This window comes from Acomys russatus, chromosome 19 (assembly GCF_903995435.1).
Source record: "Acomys russatus chromosome 19, mAcoRus1.1, whole genome shotgun sequence".
Lineage (NCBI taxonomy): Eukaryota > Metazoa > Chordata > Mammalia > Rodentia > Muridae > Acomys > Acomys russatus.
The window spans coordinates 62,658,031-62,681,445 of record NC_067155.1 but is presented as its reverse complement, the minus strand read 5'-3'; the positions used below and the strand labels follow the sequence as shown (position 1 = coordinate 62,681,445).

The window sequence follows — 23,415 nt, the reverse complement described above, 5'->3', positions numbered from 1 at the left end:
ACTAACGAGTACTAGTGAACAGCATCTGAGTGTTGAGTCCTTTCCTATATCATCGAATCCGCACAGTAACCCTGTTGGCGTGTGGCTCCGTGCTGCCCAGCTTCTGCTGCGCACAGAGTTCTCAGATCTTACAGCTAGAGAGCCGTAGGCCTTGAAGTCCACCCACCAAACCGCAAAGCCTCCTCCTTAAGTGCTTCTCGCTCCTGTTATGGTTGTGCCTCTTACTGGGCAGACTAGCTCACAGTTCTAGCTCCTTGTGCGTAAAGTGTGTCAGACTCCTGCAGCCTGCAGCCGTTGTAACAGCAGAGGCTCCTCCGTCTTCCTGAGGCAAATGAAGATGTGTGACCACTGTAGAGCGAGCGCATTGAAGTCGGCTACCAGCTGCTTCATATACATTGCTCCTAACACCTTTTACAACTGCTCTTTTTCTGTTTGTTTTTCAGCAACTCCATTCAAGTGTGAGAACAGGGAATCTTGAGACCTGTCTGAGACTGTTGTCTTTAGGAGCCCAAGCCAACTTCTTTCATCCCGTACGGAAATGTCAATTGCTTCAGATATTAGAGTGAAACTGAGCTGTATCTGAATAGGCTGGGTGTACTTACTTCACTTTTTTCCTTTTTATTATTAATTCTTAGGAGAAAGGAAGCACTCCACTCCATGTCGCCTCCAAAGCAGGACAGATTTTACAGGCTGAATTGTTAGCAGTATATGGAGCTGACCCAGGCACGCAAGACTCGAGTGGGAAGACACCTGTTGACTATGCAAGGTGAGGGGCTGAGGTTCCTACTGCGCTCTGTGTGCTGACCATGACCCCTTGCTAAGAGACTAAACTGTGTACGGCTTGCCTTTGGCCCATTGAAGGATTTATGTTCTATTATTTTGTAGATAAAGACGTTTCAAGTATATAGCAGCTGACACAGGCAAGCTCAGGGATTGTAGAGTCATAAACTGCTGTGCTTAACATCCAGTCTTAACAGCAGGCCATAGCGTACTAGTCGGGGATCAAATGTTGAGAATTGGGTGGCTAGAGAGTTGACTCAGTGGTCAAGGCCACCAGCTGCTCTTGCAGAAAACTGGGGTTCATGTCTCAGGTCCTAGCACCACATGGCGCCTCATTTGTAACTCCAGTTCCATGCATTCAACACCCTCTTCTGACCTCTAAGGGTACCAGGCACGCACACACTGCACTTACATGTAGGCAGAACATTATACACATAAAAATAAATAAATATTAACTTAAAAATTAAATAAAAGGATTAGAGAGAAGGCTGGGGAGGTGGCCACCGAGTGGTGTGCCTGCCTATAATACGGAGGACGAAGCTGGGTAGGAGCAGCACGGGTGCTGGAGAGTTGGCCCCGCGTTGACGGACAAGCCCAGTGCCTGGCCTGAGGAGGAGGAGGTACAAAGCCCTCTCTTCAGGTGTTCAGTGGGTCTTTACATTTTCCCTGCTGTAGTTCTACGACAGGCAGATCGTGGGCTTCTGAATTCACACAAACCTCTTCCTGTGTGTGCCCGAGTAATGGAGCTGCAGGCGCACCGCCATCCCCTACAGCTGAAATGCTGGAGCATGAAGGCCTTCAGTGCCGCCATAAACCTGTTAACGCCTGCAGGAAGAAGACGGACGTCTCTTCTTTTTCCTGTTATTTTATAGCTAGGAAGCATCATGCTCTGCTTCACAAGCATGAAACGGGACGTGACAAATGTCTGTCTTAGGATCCTAGCATTTACTTCTCTGTATGAGATCATTAACAAATGCCTGAAAGGACTGAGGCAAGATTATGTATCGATTGTTGACAAAATGGACAGTTAGCCGTGTTTGGTTTTCTTTTGTTTTCCTTTTTCAGGCAGGGTCTGAAAAGGGCTGGCCTTGAGTTCACAGTCTCTGTGTCTATGCTGCCCTCCCTCCCCTGTGCTGATGATTACAGGTGTGAACCACCACGCACTGCTGACACTTGTGGTTCAGTTGGTAAAAGTCCTGTTACACAGCCCTGACCACCTGAGTGCGGTTTCCAGAGGCCCACACGAAAAGCCAGGTGTGGTGTTCACACATCTGTAAACCCAGCACCCACAGCCAGATGAGAGGAGAGAGCCACAGTGTCTGAGCCAGCTATCCTGTGTGCTCAGCATGGCAGAGACCAGAGGCCTGCCTCAGTAAGGTGGAAGGCAAGAGCCTGCTCCCTAAGTTGTCTCCTGAGCCACACACATACATGAGACACACTCACTCACTGCCACACACACAGTGCATCTTAAAAAGCATACGTAATGGACTGTGGAGATGGCCTGCTGATTAGAGCACTTGCTGTGCAAGCAAGAAGGTCAGAGTTCAGATCCTCGGAACTCACATAATGCCATGTAGAAGACAGAGATGGAGGATCCCCGTAGCCAGCTGACTAGCAAGACTACCTGTACCATCAAGTCCTCATGTAGTCAGGACCTGCCTCATCAGCAGTCAAGGAAGATTGCTGATGTAAGCCTTGAACCTCCATCTACATGTGTGTCTACACACAACACACACACACACACACACACACACACACACACACACACACACACGAGCCCACATACATGCAAACATGCACTTCATATACAACTACACACACTGACACAGAAAACGGGCATCTGTAAGCTTTCTTCATTGTGGCTCAACATGAGGTTTCTTCAGGTCGTCATGGAGGAGTGGCTCGGATATGGACCTATGAGGGAGGAACTAACGTATCATCACGAGTGGAAAGTGGGGATGGACAGTGTCCCCGTCACTGGAGACGGGGCTGGAGACAGCAAGGGCGGGGAGTGGTGTGAGGAACGCAGTGTCCATCAGCTCACAGTTTGCCACTGAGAAAACAGGGAGTCTGTAAGAGTCAAATATGTTTAGTCGTTCAGGGAGTATTACGTGGAGAAAGACACTGGCCGAAGCTGGGTTTGATCTTTGAAGATAAGCAGAGTCCACAGCACTCTGTCCTTCTCGTTGGAACCTGCAGTGAACTTTGCTGGCCGTGGTCTTTCCATGTAACAGCGCACTTACGTGCTGCAGGGATGCGCCCTGCGTTGGGCTGCGCTGCCTTGAAGGCCTTGAAGTGATTTCTCATTTCTAGACTGGCCCGAGGCCGCTGACTGTGTGCGTGTGGAGAGAGGCCATCTTGAGAATGTTGACGCCTGGGGCCACCCTGTCCTTCCTGACCTAGATTCCCGAGGCTGTAGTGCCTGGCAATACTCTAGTTACCTTTTGAGAACTTCTTCCATTTATTAATTTTATTTTCTTGCCTTGTTAAATGAAGTTAGTCTTTATGCCTCTCATCAGTCTTTAAGTGCTCCAAATGCCCTCTTACACATTCGGAAAGAGAAGAGGGTATTTTGGGTGGGCGCGCTGGGCTGAGAGTGATCCTGGCAGTCAGCAGTGCAGGGATTGCAGGCAGCCATGTTGGATAAGCTGCTCAGGTGTCTGAGGACAGCTTTGTGCTTTCTGACTCCGCCGTGACCTGCGAGCTGTGTCAATGGTACTTTGTTCTCTTGGTAGGCAAGGAGGCCACCATGAGCTGGCCGACCGCCTCGTGGAAATACAGTATGAGCTGACTGACAGACTGGCCTTCTACCTCTGCGGCCGGAGACCAGGTGAGTGAGAGGACGGCAGCCTTGCTACACCTCTAACCTGGAAAAACAGGTCAGGACAGCATTTTTATGGCTTCCTCTGCTTCAGCACATCCTCCAGAGGGTGTCAGTAAGGATGTATATTTAGAAGGACGACGTCACCGCGGGATTTGTAGTTCTGCCCTTGTTCTGTGCTTTACATCTGGCCTCACGGTGCACCCCGCCTGGCCCTCACGGTGCACCCCGCCTGGCCCTCACGGTGCACCCCGCCTGGCCCTCACGGTGCACCCCGCCTGGCCCTCACGGTGCACCCCGCCTGGCCCGGGCTTGGCTGTGCCTTTAGCTACTCTTAACTGTTTTTATATGACTTGTGGTTTTTAGTTTTTGAGATAATATAATTACATCATTCCCCCTTTCCTTTCTTCCCTCCAAGCCTCCCGTGTATCACCCACCTTGTAGTAGAAGAGTAAAGACAACCTTTAGTTAGTAGAGGAGCCTCTTGCTTTGGCCATTTATTCATTTTGTTTTCACCTCATTAAATAAATTTAAATTTTATCTCTCTCATAAGTCTTAAAATCCTTAAGCAGGGGCCTGGAGAGATGGCTCAGAGGTTAAGGGCACTGGCTGCTCCTCCAAAGGCCCTGAGTTCAATTCCCAGCAACCACATGGTGGCTCACAGCCATCTATAATGTGATCTGATGCTCTCTTCTGGCCTGCAGGTGTACATGCAGGCAGAGCCCTGTATTCATAATTAATAAATAAGTAAATATATTTTTTTAAATCCTTAAGTATCCCATAGTAATAAAGGAAAGATGGTCACTCAGGAACTACGCCACCTACAAAGACGGACTGAAAGTAGCTCTTGATAGTCTGACTCCTGGCAGTTGGTCAGAGTGACTTCTGCCTTTAACTGCTTGTGTGTGATCTGGAACAGGGGTCAGGAAACTATGGTCTGAGCCCAGTCCAGCCTGTGACCAGTTTTATTAAATAGCATTTCACTGAAAGGTACCATGCCCACTGATGCTGTGCGTGTGGCAGCTATCACAGAGCAGCAGCAGAGCTGAATAAATTATATAATTACAGCAGATGAGCATAAAGCCTAAAGCATTGTCTCTTCAGCCCTGTGCATAAGAGAGTGCCAATCCCTTTAAAGAAACATGTTTTATACTGTGGTCATGTGTGTGTGTGTGTGTCTGTGTGTGTGTGTCTGTGTCAGAGTCATACCATGTGGTTTCTGGGGATCACACTGAGGTTGTCAGAAGTGTTAGCAAGTGCTTTTACTGCTGAGCCATCTCATGCACAGTGTCCACATGCACACACACACAATAGCTCCTTAACCCCGGTTGTGCAAACAGAACTGAGAGCTGTTCTGAGGCAAGGGAGTGCAAGCATGCTCTACCTCATCTCTTCTGCTGAATGGAACTAAAATCTGTAGTCAAGATGCTCAGCTCTGAAAGGTAAATGCTAGCTGAGAATAACAAGACTTGAAGCTGGTGACATCTGTGATCTGGAGCTGCAGAGAAGGTACAAAGAAGCCTTTTCTTTCTGATATGGGAAGAAATAAGACTTAAAGCAGACAGACAGGAAGATGGTTTCCCTGAGTTTTTAAAATTTATTTTTTTGTTCTCTCTAATCCCAGGTTATGGGCAGGCAGCAGCAATGATGGCAGGTACCTAAGCATCTGGCCACTAACAGGGAAGGATGTGCATTGCTTTTCTTTTTCTGCTCTCTCTCTAGTACCCAACCTGCTCTGTTTCCTGCTAAAAACAGCAACAACACTTTCCAGAGTCTCATGATACAATGTTTAGACTATCCCGGATTCCATCCACAGTGACTCAGTGTGTGAAGAGCCACTAGACCCTCAAGGGCTGCAGGAGGAAGCAGGGAGCAGATGCTGACATGGGACCAGCTGGTAAAGAGGATGAGCCACCCAGAGACCTGAACGACCCAGTGACCCCATGCAATAGAACCAGCTCCCAGGAGTGGTCCTGTTAGAGTTGTCAGAAACATTTTAACGAGCTAATAGTCTGAAAAGCAGTGGACATTCTTAAGACAAAAGACACATAAAACAGAGAAGAACCTAGTAGAAATAATAGAATTGAAAATTATAGCAGGGTAATGGTGGCACACACCTTTAGTTCCGGCACTTGGGAGGTAGAACCTGGCAAATCTCTGTGAGTTTGAGGCCAATGTGGTCTAAAAAGTGAGTTTTAGGACAGCCAGGGCTACACAGAAAATCTTTATCGCAAAAAACCAAAGGGGCGGGGGAGGCGAGGGCAGAGCGGGGGAGAAAAAATTACAGTAGCTAAAAATTTTAAATCTAAATTAATAGGTCTAAAAATACTTAAAAAGTACATTGAAAATAGATGGCTAGGTACTGATGTAGCTCGGTGGAGTGGTTACCTGGCATGTGGATAGCTCTGAGCTCAGACTCCAGCACAAGAGAAAGAGCCAACAGCAGCTTTCCTCAGGGACCTGTGGGCAAATGCCAGTAGGATAGAGGTGGGGCTTTGCATTGATAAAGAACTTTCTTTGCAAGCATAAGACCTGTGCTTGGTTCTAGTACCCATGTAAGAAACCAGATATGTGGCATATACCTATAAGTCCCCCCACTGGGGAAGCAGAGAAACTAGGGTCACTGGGGCTTGCTGGCCAACTAGTCTAACCAGTCAGTAAGCCCCAGGTTTTGGTGAGAGACGAGACCCATCTCAAAAAAATAGAGTACTATATAGGTGGTATACACAGATGCCGATAACAAAATCAGCGATAAAAGAGGCCATGATTTTGAGAAAGCAAAGAGGGATGTATAAGAGCACTTGTGAGGGGAAAAAAGAGAAATAATGTAATTATAATCTCAAAAATAAATATATTTTAAAGGGGTTCACGCCTTTAAATCTCACCCCTTGGAAGCAGAGGGCTGAGATCTCTGAGTCTAGTCTACAGCCTAGTCTACAGAGCTCGTTCCAGGCTAGTCAGGGTGGAGGGGCTGGAGAGATGGCTCAGCACTGGATGTTCTTGCTGAGGTTCTGGGTTTGGTTCTCAGCACCCAGAGTGGCTCACAGCCCCTGTAACTCACGGTCTAAGGAATTCGAAGCCTCTTCTGCCCTCTGCAGGCAGCAGGCAAAATTGGTGCTTTTTTTTTTTTTTTTTTAAATGAGAGTGATAGGGAGGAAAAGTGATTCGGGATTTGGGAAGGCACACTGTGTCAGTTTCTGGCCTAAACACGCACACAAAGGAAATATTGCCAACGTCTTAGGTTTGTGAGAAGACATGAAGATTTATGAAACTCCAAAGAATGAATGCAAAAGAAAAGTATACTTGAGACACATCAAAATCAAATTACAAAAGGTTAACATTGGGAGAGCATTTTAAAAGGATGTAGGCCGGCACCTTATACATCAAACTTGAATATCTTTTACCTGAAATGCCCGGGACTAGAAATATTACAGGTTTCAGACTTTCACTAAAAAATATTTTGGAATATTTGCTGTAGAGTTCTGATATAGAAATCTGAAGGACCCTGGTGCCCCTCAGAAGTCACTGAGAGGAGAGGAAGTTAAATGTTATCATCCACACAGCAAAAGAAGACTGCTCATGAAGCCTGGTTCTCATAAAGCCTTTAGCATGAGGGCAACTTAAAGCCAAGATGAGTAAAAACAAGAGACTTCATTGCTCTAACAGCAGGCCTAGAAACGGCTCTTCAGGTCAGCCTGGGCCTGAGTTAAAGAATGTTGGGCTGGAGAGCAGGGTTGTGAGATGAGCACTGGAGCAGAGCAGAGCAGTGAGACATGCACAGGAGCAGGGCAATGAGACGTGCACAGGAGCAGGGCAATGAGACGTGCACGGGAGCAGAGCAGAGCAGTGAGACGTGCACAGGAGCAGAGCAGAGCAGTGAGATGTGCACGGGAGCAGAGCAGTGAGATGTGCACAGGAGCAGAGCAGGGCAGGGCAGTGAGACGTGCACAGGAGCAGGGCAGTGAGACATGCACAGGAGCAGAGCAAGGCAGGGCAGTGAGACGTGCACGGGAGCAGAGCAGAGCAGTGAGATGTGCACGGGAGCAGGGCAGGGCAGTGAGACGTGCACGGGAGCAGAACAGAGCAGTGAGACGTGCACAGGAGCAGGGCAGTGAGATGTGCATGGGAGCAGAGCAGAGCAGTGAGACATGCACGGGAGCAGAGCAGTGAGACGTGCACAGGAGCAGGGCAGTGAGACGTGCACAGGAGCAGGGCAGTGAGACGTGCACAGGAGCAGGGCAGTGAGACGTGCACAGGAGCAGGGCAGTGAGACGTGCACGGGAGCAGAGCAGAGCAGTGAGACGTGCACGGGAGCAGAGCAGAGCAATGAGACGTGCACGGGAGCAGAGCAGGGCAATGAGACGTGCACGGGAGCAGAGCAGAGCAATGAGACGTGCACGGGAGCAGAGCAGAGCAGTGAGACATGCACGGGAGCAGAGCAGGGCAATGAGACGTGCATGGGAGCAGAGCAGAGCAGTGAGACGTGCACAGGAGCAGGGCAATGAGACGTGCACAGGAGCAGGGCAATGAGACGTGCACGGGAGCAGAGCAGAGCAGTGAGACGTGCACGGGAGCAGAGCAGGGCAATGAGACGTGCACGGGAGCAGAGCAGAGCAATGAGACGTGCACGGGAGCAGAGCAGAGCAGTGAGACATGCACGGGAGCAGAGCAGGGCAATGAGACGTGCATGGGAGCAGAGCAGAGCAGTGAGATGTGCACGGGAGCAGAGCAGTGAGATGTGCACAGGAGCAGAGCAGGGCAGGGCAGTGAGACGTGCACAGGAGCAGGGCAGTGAGACATGCACAGGAGCAGAGCAAGGCAGGGCAGTGAGACGTGCACGGGAGCAGAGCAGAGCAGTGAGATGTGCACGGGAGCAGGGCAGGGCAGTGAGACGTGCACGGGAGCAGAACAGAGCAGTGAGACGTGCACAGGAGCAGGGCAGTGAGATGTGCATGGGAGCAGAGCAGAGCAGTGAGACATGCACAGGAACAGGGCAGGGCAGTGAGACGTGCACGGGAGCAGAGCAGAGCAGTGAGACATGCACGGGAGCAGAGCAGTGAGACATGCACGGGAGCAGAGCAGTGAGACGTGCACAGGAGCAGGGCAGTGAGACGTGCACAGGAGCAGGGCAGTGAGACGTGCACGGGAGCAGAGCAGAGCAATGAGACGTGCACGGGAGCAGAGCAGAGCAGTGAGACGTGCACGGGAGCAGAGCAGGGCAATGAGACGTGCACGGGAGCAGAGCAGAGCAATGAGACGTGCACGGGAGCAGAGCAGAGCAGTGAGACATGCACGGGAGCAGAGCAGGGCAATGAGACGTGCATGGGAGCAGAGCAGAACAGTGAGACGTGCACGGGAGCAGAGCAGGGCAGTGAGACGTGCACGGGAGCAGAGCAGAGCAGAGCAGTGAGATGTGCACGGGAGCAGAGCAGAGCAATGAGACGTGCACGGGAGCAGAGCAGAACAGTGAGACGTGCACGGGAGCAGAGCAGAACAGTGAGACGTGCACGGGAGCAGAGCAGGGCAATGAGACGTGCACGGGAGCAGAGCAGGGCAGTGAGACGTGCACGGGAGCAGAGCAGGGCAGAACAGTGAGACGTGCATGGGAGCAGAGCAGTGAGACGTGCACAGGAGCAGAGCAGCTTGGGCTGCAGATGTCCATGGCAGTTGACAGCAAAGGCTCTGTTGTGCAGGTGTACAACAGACTCTGTACAGGGAAGCCACATCAGGAATGGAAAGAGTTAATGAAACAAGCCAGCATTCCGACACACTGCTTGATGAGGGAAGGCAGCGCTGCTAAGTGGATTGAGAAGCATGGGCAGTGGAACCCTTAGCACAACCACTGGAAGGAAAAGGCAAAGGCTTATGGTCGAAAAGCTTGGAGGTTGCGGCTAGGGAGATGGCTCAGAGGTTAAGAGCACTATTTGTTCTTTCAAAGATCTTGAGTTCAATTCCCAGAAACCACATGGCAGCTCACAACCATTTATAATGAGATCCGGTGCCCTCTTACGGCCTGCAGGCACACATGCAGGCAGACACTGCATACATCTCTCTTTAAAAAAAAAAAAAAGCCTAGAGATTAATTAAAAAAAAAAAAAAAAAAAAAAAGAGGCTGGATGGGTTGGTGTGTTCCTGTAATCCCAGCACTCAGGAGGCAGAGGCAGTGGGATTGCTGTGAGTTCGAGGCCAGCCTGGTCTACAAAGCCAGTCCAGGGCAGCCAAGGCTACACAGAGAAACTCTGTCTCATAAAACAAAAAGCAAAAACAAAGTGTTAAGCAGTACTCAAATAACCAAAAGATATATAAAGAGAAAAAAGGGGGAAGGCATGAAGCTCAAACAGAAAATAAGTTTTAAAATGGCATAAATCCAAACACAACCATACTTGCACTAACTGTTAATGATCAAAACAGACCGTTTAAAAGAAGTGTTGTCAGGAAGGGCTAGAGAACAAAAGCTGACTGCACACTGTACGAGAAACCAGCTTCAGTGCCAGTGAGTGTCCACGCAGATGCTGAGGCTGTGTGGCTGTGCTGACATCAGGCTGTGTCTGTCCCCCAACCTTGAGTGAACCAGATGTTGTCTGCATTGATCATGGACCTTAGAACAAAGAGTAGCAAAGACAGAGCGGCATGAAACAGTGACGCCAAGAAGATTGTGAGCCCAAGTGTGTGCGCAGTCAAGGGCACTCCAGGTCACAGAAAGCGGATGGCCCGGCCAGCAGAGGCACCTGACAGTCTGAGCTCCAGGTGGAAGGACAGAGCTGACTCCTGAAGCTGCCCTCTGACTTACAGATGCGCACTTGGCACACATGCACCCACATACATACATGGACAAAGTGAATGAGCCAGTGGGACTTACAGGAAGGTCAGAGCCCGGGTTCTTACTGCACTCTGCACACACTGCTAAGTTCACCTTTAGCAAGATAAGCCATATTCTGATGATAAACCCTTAGCAACTCTATAAAGAAGTTAAACTTCTGCTGGGCGTGGTGGCGCACGCCTTTAATCCCAGCCCTCAGGAGGCAGAGGCAGGCGATCACTGTGAGTTCGAGGCCTACAAAAGTCCAGGACAGCCAAGGCTACACAGAGAAACCCTGTCTCAAAAAAGGAAAAAACAAACAACAACAACAAAAAACCAAACAAAAAAAAAACAAAGACAAAAAAAAAGAATTTAAACTTATAAAGTTTATTCTCTGGCTATAATGGAATTATTAAGCTAGAAACTTATAAAAATGAAAATATTTGGGGCTGGAGAGATGGCTCAGAGGTTAAGTGCTCTGGCTTCCTCTTCCAAAGTCCTGAGTTCAATTCCCAGCAACCATATGGTGCCTCATAACCGTCTGTAATGAAATCTTTCTGGCCTGCTGGCTCAAATGCAGACCAAATGCTGTATAAATAATAAAGGTTTAAAAAAAAAAAAAAAGAAAAAATATTCAAGCACTTGAAAGTTGAGCAACACATTTTTTAAGTCATCCATGAGTCTCAAAATCTCAAGGGAAATTAGTATATATATATTTCCTATATGGAGTTGAGTAGCTGTTTTTGACACAGTAGCATGGTGTAGCCCAGGCTAACCTCTAACTCAGAACAGCCCTTCCTCAGCCTCCCAAGTGCTGGAATGACAGGTGTGCACTACCATGCCTGGCTCAAAAGCATTTTCTCTAAGTGAAAATGAGCCTACAGTACGAAACTGTGCAGGCTTAGCTGGGCCTGGCAGCACACTTGGGTTACTTGTGACTTCAAAGCCAGTCTAGTCTACAGTGTGTCATAGGCAGCCAGAGCCACACAGTGAGACCCTGCCTCAAAAGCAGGGGGGAGGGGACTGTTGTGGGGTCCTTAGCACAGAGTTTACAGGGAGTTTTATAGCATTAAATACTTGGTTATGAAAAGAATGGTTCTGAAACCAGTCTCCCCTACTGAGGGCTAGAGTCTGGGTAAATCAGCAAGCCCAGCACACGGACAGTTAAACCAAAACGCTGGGGAAATTAATATTATCATGGCTGATTCCTCATTGAGATGAAGAAAGTGGGCGATGAAGATGGCTATTCATGCTGGTAAAGAAAAACTACACAAGATGGATCTTGGTGATGCCAGGCAGCTAATGGCTAGTGAGCCGGAGGGGCTGTGCCTGTGACTTGGTGCCGTGGTTCTCGCTTGATCACAGGCACTAGAGACGATAGTGGGAAGACAACACAGCTGCTCGCATGGATGTGACAGCTTGATAAAATGTGCTAATTCTCTAAAAGCCACAAACTACCAAAATTACCCAAGGAAAATGAGGCTGTAAGTGTGTGGTCCCAGGTGTGTGTTCATATTCACACACATTCCCTCCCCAACACCTCAGCAGTGCTGGGAACCAAGCCTGGACACCAGGCTGCGTGTGTGCGAGGCTAACATTATACCACTGTGCTGAGTTCCCAGCACTGTAAAACTGTTTTTCAAGAATTTGAATTTGTACTTCAACATATCTCATTAAAGAAAATGCCAGGTTCAAAAAATAGGAAGCATGGCTGGAGAGATGGCTCGGCAGTTAAAAACACTGGCTGCTCTTCCAAAGGACCTGGGTTCACTTCCCAACATCCACATGGCAGTTCACACCTGTCTGTAACTCCAGTTCTAGGGGCTACAACACCCTCATACGATCATACATGCACACAAAACATCAGTGCACATGAGATAAATTGTTTTTAAAAATAGGAAGAGGGGTTAGAGAGACAGCTCGGTGGTGGCGAGCACTGGCTGCTCTCCAGGACGGTCTGGGTTCTCTCCAGCACCCACTGGCAGTCCACGACCCTGTGTGACTCAAATTTCAAAGGAGTCTACCTCCTCTTGTGACCTCCGCAGGCCCCAGGAACGTAAGTGGTTCACAGGTGTGTGTAAGCAAAAGACTCACATACGCACTAAGAATAAATATCTTACAGAGAGAAAGTAGGAGAGAGGAAGTACTTCTCCATTCAGGCGAGTGGGCTCTCAAACCCAACAAAAGGAAGGAAGGGAGGCCTGGGGGGGTCAGTGAGCAGAAATAAAATCCTCAGCACATGATAAATCCAGCAGTATATAAAAAGAAAATGCAGCATAGCCACTGGATGTAACTAACTGGCAGTCAGTTAATGTGACTGGAGAGACGGCTCAGTGGTTAGGAATACCTGCTGCCCTTTCAGAGAACCCAGGTTCAGTTCCCAGCACCCACAGTTTGGCTCACAGTCATCTGCAATTGCAGTTTCAGGGGATCTGGCACCATCTTCTGACCTTGGGCACCCAGTACACACATGGTACCCATATATACTCTCAAGCAAAACACTCATACACATAAAATAAAAAATCTTTTTAAAAAAGAAAATAGTTAATGTAGTTCAGGACATTAATAAACTAAAAGGCAAAAAATTACAGTTTTCAGCTGATAGAGAACATCCATTCAAAATTGAGAAAAAAAAATAGCAAACAGGTGGAGTTTGCTTAACTGGACACCGGCTGCCCCAGGAAACCAAAAGCGCCGTGTCCTGACAGCGTGTGCTGCTCTCCCGAGGCCAGTGCCAGTTCTCGGCACAGAGGCAGCAGAACAAACAGATGTAAGGGAGAGGTAAGACTTCCTTCACTTAATGAGATGACTTCTATACGGAAAACCCCCAAGGAACCTCCAAGAAAATTCCTAAAACTATGAGTATAGGAAGGTTACAGAACACAATGGACAGCCAGGGCATATCTCCTTTAGTGTGAGTCGTGAGGGTGCAGGACAACTGCAGTCCACATGCAGGGAAGCGGATGTCCACCAAAACTTACCAAGCAACCTAGGTCATAGACGTAGTTACAGAGCCTAAGCTGTGAGCGAAGGACGGGCTTTTGTGGTCTTAGACTAAAGTCCTCACAGGCTCTCTCCTTTTCTCTCTCTGGCTTTTTGAGCTGCTCTCACTCTGTCTTACACTCACCTGACATCAACCCATGCGGCCCTCCGTGCTCAGCACCTCCAGGCCTGGACTAGAGCTGTGCGCCACCATGCCCAGCTTTAAACGCCGAAGTTTCGGCTCTGAAGTACAACAAGAGTATGATGAGAAGCCGGATGCTGGGAGCGAGTGAGTGTTCAGAAGCCACAGGACATTCTTTAAAAGGAAATACGGACTGGGCATTGAGAATGTTTTCCACCTCCACCTGGGCAGTGCTGGGTACAACAGGCCTGCAGGGGCAGCCGTGCAGAGCTAAGGAGCGATCATTTCCTTTTCATAGATTTGAAAACAGGTTCTCATCAGGTGGTGGCACACGCCCTTAATCGCAGCACTTGGGAAGCAGAGGGAGGAGGATCTCTTTGAGTTCCCATACAGCCAGGGTTACACAGAGAAACCCTGTCTGAGACAAGGTGGCGTCTGGACGGATGGCTCAGCGGTTGAGAGGACCCAGGTTCTGTTCCCAGCACCCACGTGTTAGCTCCCGCCTGCGTATAATTCCAGTCCCAGGAGAGCCATTGTTCTTTTGGCCTCTGTGAGCACAGGGCAGGTATGTGCTGTGCAGACAGACATGCGGGGGAGACAGGCATTCACATAAATTTTTTTCAAGGAAGAGATGAAACAGGATCTCATGTAACCTAGGCTGGTCTCTAATTTGCTGTGTTCAAGGGCAACCTTGAACTTTGGTCATCCTCCTGAGGGCTGGGATTGCAGGCATGCAGTACCATACCCATGTGTGCGCGTGAGGGCGTGCGTGAGGGCGTGTGTGGGTTTGGTGTGGCAGGGCCAATGTTCTGAAGTCAGTTCTCTCTTTCCACTGTGTTGCGCCTACACTGTACCGCAGCATAGCTGGCCCATGGCAGGCAGTCTCCTGTCTCCACCTCCCATGTCCCTGCAGAAGGGCTGGGGTACAGGTGTTGCTACCACAGCTGACTTCCACAGACAGGTTTTCCTGCTTAGCCATCTCCCAGGCTAGGGGTCACTTCCTGTGCTCTGGAGTGCAAATGAAAAAGAAAAAGAAAAACCTGAAGAAAACATATAAATGGCAAGAAACAAAGCAACAAAACCCAAGCCCATCATTCAGCGTCATTATCCACTACAGAGATGCAAATTAAAGCACATTTGATGCCGCCCAAGAACCAGGAGTGTAGTTTGGGGAGCTCATGATCAGCTTTGCAACTCACACACTGCCGTGCAGAGAACACGAGGGTGGGTTTAGTGTTTGTTTGGGGAGACAGGGTCTTGTGTAACTCAGTCCTTCTGCTCTAGCTTCTTGTGCTGTGGCTGCAGGCGTGGGCCACCGCACTCGACTTGTTCAGGATATACAGCAGCAGAGCTACTCAAGACATAGCGGCTTCCTACCAAGCGAGCCTCATGGTCACTGTGTGCTGCACTCCCAGGCACTGCCTTAGGAGGGGAAACTGGGTCTGCACAAAACCCTGCATAGGTGCTTGTGGAGGCGTTGTTCATTGGAACGTGAATCAGTGTTCTAGAGCCTCGTTAAGGACAGAGTCACTCGGCAGATGGCAAGGTGGAGTCCCTCTGGAGCTACACGCAAAGCACACCTGCTCTGGCCCTGGCTGTATGCCTGTCCCAGGCTCAGTGAAGCTCACCATCTGCTGCTGTGAGCCAGCCTGGCTCCCTCAGCGGTCTTCTCTCAGCTGTCCTGGGGTGAGCAGTAGTGAGCAGGTTCCAGGGACCTTGTAGCCAGTCTCAGATCTTCTCTTCCCCATGTGAAACGTGATTACAGAAAATGGCTAATTGGAAAACCTAAACTAAGAAAATAATGGTTGCACTCCTTTATATATCTCAGTATCGATATTGACACAAACAGAACTTTGGTTTCTGTTTCAGATCACAAAAACGGACAGCACTTTATAATTCCTCAAATGGCAGACAGGTAAGGACCACTCTGGTTTATGTGCCCAGTATTGTCTTGGTTTATAGTGTTTACGTGTATTGTGTCTCGTATGTAACAGAGCCCATACATTTTTCTCTTTTATGGCTATACACTTTGGAAATCAGACGGCTGTAAGTAAACCACCATGTGGGACTTGACTTGGGAAGAGCAGAGATAGCAGCTCTACCAATAAGGACTTACAGCCAGTGGTGCTGACAGGACTTTGGCCCTTGTCCTGGTATTTTGTGCCTATAGCTCGTATTCACGGCATTTTTGTGTCGGAAGAGATTTTTTTTTTCTTTGCCTAAAATAGGTTAGCAAACTTTTTGTTGTCCCGGTCTGGATAGGAAATGTTTGTGCGCTGTGAGCCTGTCCCAGCCGCTCAGGGTGTCAGCGGCTCTTACAGTAACAGGCTGGGTGTGGGAAATCAAGCTTGTAGGTCTTCTCTACCCAAAACGTTCAAACACATACAAACCATCCTTAGTTCATGAGCTGAGCAGAAAGGCCTCGCCTGCTGCTGCGGCCTGTAAGGAGAGCTGACTACCGCCCGAAGCGTCCTTGGGCCAGCGCTGCTAGAGCCCGTGATATAATCCACTGCCAGCTGGGACCCTGTCTTCTGCCTTTTCAGTTTCCCTTACCGTTTGTCTGTCTGTCTTTCTTTCTTTCTTTCTTTTTCTTGCTTTTTCTTTTTTCCTTTGTGTAAGATGTGGCCGAAAGACTTCACCACTGAGCCACACCCCAGGCCTAGAGGTGAAGAGTGGTAGCTTGTCTGCCTCAGCTGTGGGGCAGTGTTCTCTCCTCAGCGTTGCTGGCCAAATTGTTTCAGTCTCTTCCAGGACTCTTCAGCTACAGAATGCTTGGCTCAAATGGGTCCATAAACCATAATATTTCATCCTTTGGGTGTCTCAATCTTCTAGAGAGTTCACACAATGCTTCTATTTACTTGCTTAATGGTCTGTGCATTTTCTTAGCAGCCTGGATTTGTCTGAGTTGGCAAAAGCTGCCAAGAAGAAACTTCAATCTGTGAGTATCTGTTTCTGGTACACCCCAGTGTGGAAACCCTGACGGTCCCTGTGGTCAGCATCAGATGACTGTTAGATTAGAAGTAGGCCATTGGCTCTGTGGAGCAACAGAGACCAAAAGCCCCTTCGTATATCCAGCCCACTGACTATTTCAGACAACCCGCGTTCTTCTCTGTTGTGTTAAGTGAAGCGCAGCCCTTGCCTGTGATAGAAGAGGATTGTTTTCCACCAGAGTTCTGCGTACCTCTCAGGGTGCCGGAGTGAATGGGGTGCCCTTCCTTGGGGTTCCTTACATTAGTCATATGGGATACTGAGGAGTGCTCCTAGTTGGCGCTGTCAGGGCAGGGAGTCTGTGTTCACCCGCTGGAGCCATGGTGCACCATTCCACAGCAAGCCTTTTAGGTTTATGCTTCTGAAAGCTGGTGATCTGACCCATATGTGCGTTGAGAGTTTGCCCAGGCCTGTGGCTCATAAGCTCTCATTAATATCTGTCTGTACTTGCCCGAGGCCCTGGGAGAGTGTCTTCCCTCTGTCAGCCTCCCCAGAAGCCTCCCCAGGAGCTTCTTGGTTGCCTTGTGAGATTTCACTCCTCACTGTTCTTGGTGCTCCTGGATCAGAGCCAAGAGCCTTTGCTTCTTTTCGTCACCTTAAGGACCCTTCAGCACCGTCTTATTTCCCTTCTGGTCAGGGGTACATCATTGCTGGGGTGGCTCTGCAGATTAGCTCTCTGAAGCCAAAAGTAACTGCCTTCGAGCCCTGCTCCAGGACTTTGGCCTGAATGTCTGTCTTGCCTCGTTCCCGTCCCTCAGCTTCCTGCCCTCTTCACAGAGCCCCTCACTGGGTAGGACAGAAAATGAGCTTATCTTCACTAGCATTTAACTGTACTGTGAAATAAATGTGTTTATGCAATTTGGTGTCTCTGTGTTCTGTATACAGTTTGTGTGTTTGTGTGTGTTACTGCTTTCTTAAACTAAGGAGGCCATACAGTATGACAGATAAGACATCAAGCTTTCGAGGCAGCACCACAGTGTGTGCTTTCCTTGTAGTTGCTGGTAGTCTGTAAGCAAACTTTTGTTATACATAACAGACAGACAAACTCCTCCTTTGTATGTCAGCTGGGCTGGATGCCACATGAAACCTGAGGTTATTTCTGTAATACCTAACATGGCGTGAGCATTAAATAAATTCCTTGGGCAGAGTTTAATATGATCTTAAGTCTTTAGGCTGTGTGTCACCCTCAGCCCTGCAAGCACAGAGCCTCCTCTCCAAAAGGAGTGCTAGGGGAAAGGGCACTGTCTCTGCCCTGTCAACACCTCAGGGTGTCCTCCTCACAGGTGGCTGCTCTGCCAGGCCGTGCAGCACTCGTCTCTCATTATCTTACTCCTCACAGGTGGCTGCTCATCTTCCAGGGCCGTGTAGTACTCATCTCCACTTCCTTCCTCCTCATCCTTCGCTTCCTCTTCGTTTTGTTCTTTCCTCCCTTCCTGTGTCTGTCTCATACTTTCTTCTTCCTCCCTAGTGAAAAACTGAGAGAAATATAGCAAAAATCAATGTTTTATGTTTAATATGTTAATAAATTTATGTTATAAATAATATTTAATAATTCTTGAATTATTAAATGTTAGCATTTTGACGGTCTTAAGGCTAATAACATCTGTGCCTCAAATTCCTTGCCTGTGAGGTGAGACTAGAGCAACTTCATGTCTACAAGCCCTCAGGAGTGTAGCCATGTTGCCCTTAGTGACAGCAAAACAGCTTGCAGTCCAAACCCTTGCAGGTAGAAACTGGATGGTTCTCAAGCCTATTTGAGCTCCGAGACCTCATCTTCCCTGGCACCATGCTTGCAGGGTTTATTTTAAACAATAAATGTAATGTGAGAACACCAGAGAAACAGAACAGAGATGGACCATTCTCTGTCACCTCGCTCTTTGTGAGCTCACATCAGCATGTTGGCATATTTCCTTCAGTTTTTATTTCCTATTTGTATTTTCCCCCCCTTTCTGGAAACTGTAGTAACAGAAATTCATATCCTGCTTTTTTTCACACAGTATCATAGTGTTTCTTGTGTTCATCTGAGGGCTCTGTAGCCAGTATTTTAAGTTGCTGAATAAAGGCCTCCAGGTTCGTCCGGCCAAGTGGATGTCCCTCCAGATGCCATGTTCTGTGTGTGGACGTCAGGAGCAGTGGGCAGTGTGACACCTTCAGCGTCTGTCCTCACAGGGCTCAAGGCAGTCAGGGAAGAAGTCACAGCTGCTGAAGTTTCAGGATGAGTCTCGTGAGACAGAAGAGCCAGAGCCCCTGGCTGGGGCTTCTGCTCGTCTCAGTGGAGAGACCCTGATAGTCCCCCTAGTTCCCGCTGCTGTGACAGGGCCTTGGTCTGTGTGATTGTGATTGTGCTGTGAGCTGCACCCCACAGTACGGTCAGGAGCCACATGGTGCTTCCCCTGATAGGAAGCCAGCAAAGGCACCTTGCTGAGAAGGCTTGCACGGTAGTGCTTTTCTGTGCTCCCAACGGTGTCTAACTCTCAGCCTTGCCCAGCACAGGCAGACATTCTGCCACTGAGCTTCATCGCCAGCCCCACTGAGCATTTTCACTTCTTTATCCTGCCAGGGATTTAGGATCCCTCCCTTTTGTAGAGCAGATAAAAGTTGTCAGGACAGCAGACTTTGAGCAGAGTGGAAACTTGTCTTTGAGCAGGTTCTCCTGAGTTCCTCTTGCTCCTCTGTGGCAGTAGCTTGTCTTGTAGAGCAAGGCCTGAGAGGCAGCTGCTCCTAGCGGGCCTGCACCATCTGGGAATTGGTCTTGGCTGTAGTGCCTAGTGGTGGGTGCTCAGTAGACACTAGCTTTGAGGGAGACAGTGGAGGTAAAGGGTGAATGAGTCCCAGGCATCTTCCCAGTGTTAATTGCTGTCCTTGTGTTCCTGATATTTTTCCTTTCAGCTAAGTAATCATTTGTTTGAAGAACTTGCCATGGACGTGTACGATGAAGTTGACAGGCGAGAGACTGATGCAGGTGACGTAACATGCAGCCTATCCACTAAGCTTCTGCGCTCAGTGGGCGGTGGCCCAGTGGCTACTGTCCTGGTAACCCATGTGTTGACGTGTCCTTGTGCACATTTTGGCTTCTGAGTGTGCTTCCCCAGGTGTCCCTCGCAGTGTGTGAGCCATGCCTCCCAGCGGAGCCGTGGCCCCACAGGTGTGGTGAGATTTTGTCTCTGGCTCTTTTCCTCCGGCTAGTCTGGCTTGCCACGCAAAACCACAGCACCCTGGTAACCGAGACAACCGCCGTCCCCTTCCTACCAGTCAACCCTGAGTACTCCTCAACACGAAACCAGGCAAGTGGCTCGGTGTGGAAGGTTACTATTAGTGTTTGGGGGTGACTGGTGGCATGGTACTTAGCATCCTGTGTACCCATAAACAGACAGCTTGAGAATTGGCAAGAGAAGCACATATGAACAGAAAAGTACAGACAGCATACAGATGTGAAAAGAAATAGTAAAAGATGGTAAAGGGCGCTCCAGGCTGGCAGGGGAGCAGGGCGGGTTCATGTTGCTGGCAAGGTTGTGGGCGGCTTGCTGGCTTCTTGAATGATCACAGAGCTCAGGAAGCTGGGGCAGGAGGACCTCACGCTGGAAGCCAGCCTGGGCTGCACAGTAAGACCATGACAGAGATGGGGTGAGGGAAGTCGGGAGGAGGAAGTGGGAGGGACCTGTTGTCTCGATGATCAGAAACCTCAAATTTAAGTACATCCTCGTTTAAGGGTGTTTCCAGCAGCCGGGTGTGGTGGTGGCGGCGTGCGCCTTTAACCCCACACTCAGGAGGCAGCGGCAGGCGGCTCTCTGCAAGTCATCCTGGCCAGTATGTTGTCTGTAGAGCTCGCACATTTCAGGAGCCTCAGCCTGGCAGGAGTGAGGGGATGTGGAGAGGGCTAAGTCTGACTGATGGCAGTCTGTAAGAGGAGCCACATCCAGCCTATAACCTCATCTTTGAATTTGGAGATTTCTCTCCAGTTTGACTTTCACTCACTTCAGAATTAAATCATTGATAATGGAACAGGGTTTTTATATCCAGCTGCTATCAGGATTGAGCCCAGGGCCTCACCTGCTTGTCAAGCGTTGCAGCAGTGAGCTACAATCCAGCCAGAATCATTTTATTTTCATTCATAGCAGCAAATGTGTCTTGTGCAAATGTAAACGTTAAGTTCTCTGGCGTAAGTGGATTGAAGCTGCTGCCACAGGAAACATTAGTGTTAACTAGAGAGTGATGGTGAGTGAGTTCATGTGAGTGAGCTGGGAGACCTTGCATACGTCTGCTGTCACTGCATGCTTGTAGCTTTACACTGGAGAATATTTCCCATATTTTCTCACCCTTAGGGCAGACAGAAATTAGCTCGGTTTAACGCCCACGAGTTTGCTACGCTAGTCATCGACATCCTCAGTGACGCCAAGAGGAGACAGCAGGGCAGTCCTCTCTCCAGGTCAAAAGGCAAGTGTCCAGCTGCGCGAGCGCACCCGGGGCCTTCTGAGTCACGGAATTCAGTGCAGAGCCTCAGGGGACAGGGCAGTCGTACAGAGCCATGCCTGCCGAGTCTCATTGCTGATTCATGGTGACAGGAGTGAACCTATTGGAGCCCTGGTGAATAAGGAGTACTTCAAAAATACTAAGTATTGTTCAGGGTTATCTCTTTCTGACTTTTCCCCCATAAAATTGGTACCTTGAAATTAATCCAGAAGCCTGACTTATGTTTCCAGAGAACACAAATGAGGAAATGAAGGCCCCTGGTTACAGTTGTACTTCCTGCTGTCACTCCTCACTTCCAGGGCCCTGGTTACAGTTGTACTTCCTGCTGTCACGCCTCACTTCCAGGGCCCTGGTTACAGTTGTACTTCCTGCTGTCACGCCTCACTTCCAGGGCCCTGGTTACAGTTGTACTTCCTGCTGTCACTCCTCACTTCCAGGGCCCTGGTTACAGTTGTACTTCCTGCTGTCACTCCTCACTTCCAGGGCCCTGGTTACAGTTGTACTTCCTGCTGTCACTCCTCACTTCCAGGGCCCTGGTTACAGTTGTACTTCTTGCTGTCACGCCTCACTTCCAGGGCCCTGGTTACAGTTGTACTTCCTGCTGTCACTCCTCACTTCCAGGGCCCTGGTTACAGTTGTACTTCCTGCTGTCACTCCTCACTTCCAGGGCCCTGGTTACAGTTGTACTTCCTGCTGTCACTCCTCACTTCCAGGGCCCTGGTTACAGTTGTACTTCCTGCTGTCACTCCTCACTTCCAGGGCCCTGGTTACAGTTGTACTTCCTGCTGTCACTCCTCACTTCCAGGGCCCCTGGGCCTCTAAGTGGTTAGAACTCAGCACTGTAAACGCGAGTGCCTGCAGCATGGTGACCACAAGCACACTGAGCATTGTGGGAAGGCTCACACAGTCCCTGTCCCAGACACAGGAGCCCACTTCCTCCATGGCCAGATAGCCAGGCCCTAACCTTGTTCTTGTTTTTTATAGATACAGGAACCATGCCTTTACTGTGAGGCACTTGAACAAGATATTTGTACCATAGAAATTAAGGCCCCAGCAGGCGTGGCAGTGCACTCCCATAATCCCAGCACTCAGGGGCAGAGGCAGGCGGGTCTACAAAATGCATCCAGGACAGCCAAGGCTACAGAGAGAAACCGTGTCTTAGAGAAAGGGGGAGGGAAGGAGTGAGGGGGAAGGGGGCTGGGGGAGAGAGGAAGGAAAAAAATTAAGGTTCCGGTCAATAAATATCACAGTCCTCAAAGGCAGGAATCATTAACCTATAATACTCTGTGTTTCCTCTTGCTAGTTAAGGAATTTGCTTCTGTTAATTCAACCAAGAGAAAAGACAGTCTGTGAAGGCGCAGTCCAAAGAGTCTTGTCTTTGCATAACTTTGGAACCTCAAAACCTTCCTGCCCTGAGAGAGAGACTGTCAGATGCTCCACGTTAGTGTATGATGTCAGAAACATTGGGAAGAACTAAACAGTCAGTTCTAGAGGGGCAGTCACATGGGTGGTGCTCGCTTCTAGAAGTACAAAAACAGTCAGTTCTAGAGGGCCAGTCACATGGGTGGTGCTCGCTTCTAGAAGTACAAAAACAGTCAGTTCTAGAGGGCCAGTCACATGGGTGGTGCTCGCTTCTAGAAGTACAAAAACAGTCAGTTCTAGAGGGCCAGTCACATGGGTGGTGCTCGCTTCTAGAAGTACAAAAACAGTCAGTTCTAGAGGGGCAGTCACATGGGTGGTGCTCGCTTCTAGAAGTACAAAAACAGTCAGTTCTAGAGGGGCAGTCACATGGGTGGTGCTCGCTTCTAGAAGTACAAAAACAGTCAGTTCTAGAGGGGCAGTCACATGGGTGGTGCTCGCTTCTAGAAGTACAAAAACAGTCAGTTCTAGAGGGGCAGTCACATGGGTGGTGCTCGCTTCTAGAAGTACAAAAACAGTCAGTTCTAGAGGGCCAGTCACATGGGTGGTGCTCGCTTCTAGAAGTACAAAAACAGTCAGTTCTAGAGGGGCAGTCACATGGGTGGTGCTCGCTTCTAGAAGTACAAAAATAGTCAGTTCTAGAGGGGCAGTCACATGGGTGGTGCTCGCTTCTAGAAGTACAAAAACAGTCAGTTCTAGAGGGGCAGTCACATGGGTGGTGCTCGCTTCTAGAAGTACAAAAACAGTCAGTTCTAGAGGGGCAGTCACATGGGTGGTGCTCGCTTCTAGAAGTACAAAAACAGTCAGTTCTAGAGGGGCAGTCACATGGGTGGTGCTCGCTTCTAGAAGTACAAAAACAGTCAGTTCTAGAGGGGCAGTCAGTCACATGAGTGGTGCTCGCTTCTAGAAGTACAAAAACAGTCAGTTCTAGAGGGGCAGTCACATGAGTGGTGCTCGCTTCTAGAAGTACAAAAACAGTCAGTTCTAGAGGGGCAGTCACATGAGTGGTGCTCG

At 49.2% G+C, this 23,415-nt stretch overlaps 1 protein-coding gene across 4 annotated transcripts in view; it reads left to right on the top strand.

Annotated features, from left to right (window-relative positions):
• The window catches only part of Git2 (GIT ArfGAP 2), a 48,461-nt gene that overhangs the window by 7,422 nt on the left and 17,624 nt on the right, over positions 1-23,415 (top strand). For 3 of the 4 annotated variants that reach the window (XM_051161720.1, XM_051161718.1, XM_051161717.1), the window contains exons 5-12: positions 444-530; positions 636-766; positions 3,516-3,610; positions 15,394-15,439; positions 16,411-16,462; positions 19,402-19,474; positions 19,699-19,796; positions 20,835-20,950. In XM_051161720.1, coding sequence (XP_051017677.1) covers positions 444-530; positions 636-766; positions 3,516-3,610; positions 15,394-15,439; positions 16,411-16,462; positions 19,402-19,474; positions 19,699-19,796; positions 20,835-20,950 — 698 coding nt within the window. The remainder of the gene's footprint in view (positions 1-443; positions 531-635; positions 767-3,515; positions 3,611-15,393; positions 15,440-16,410; positions 16,463-19,401; positions 19,475-19,698; positions 19,797-20,834; positions 20,951-23,415) is intronic. The other variant, XM_051161719.1, reaches the window with a different exon arrangement.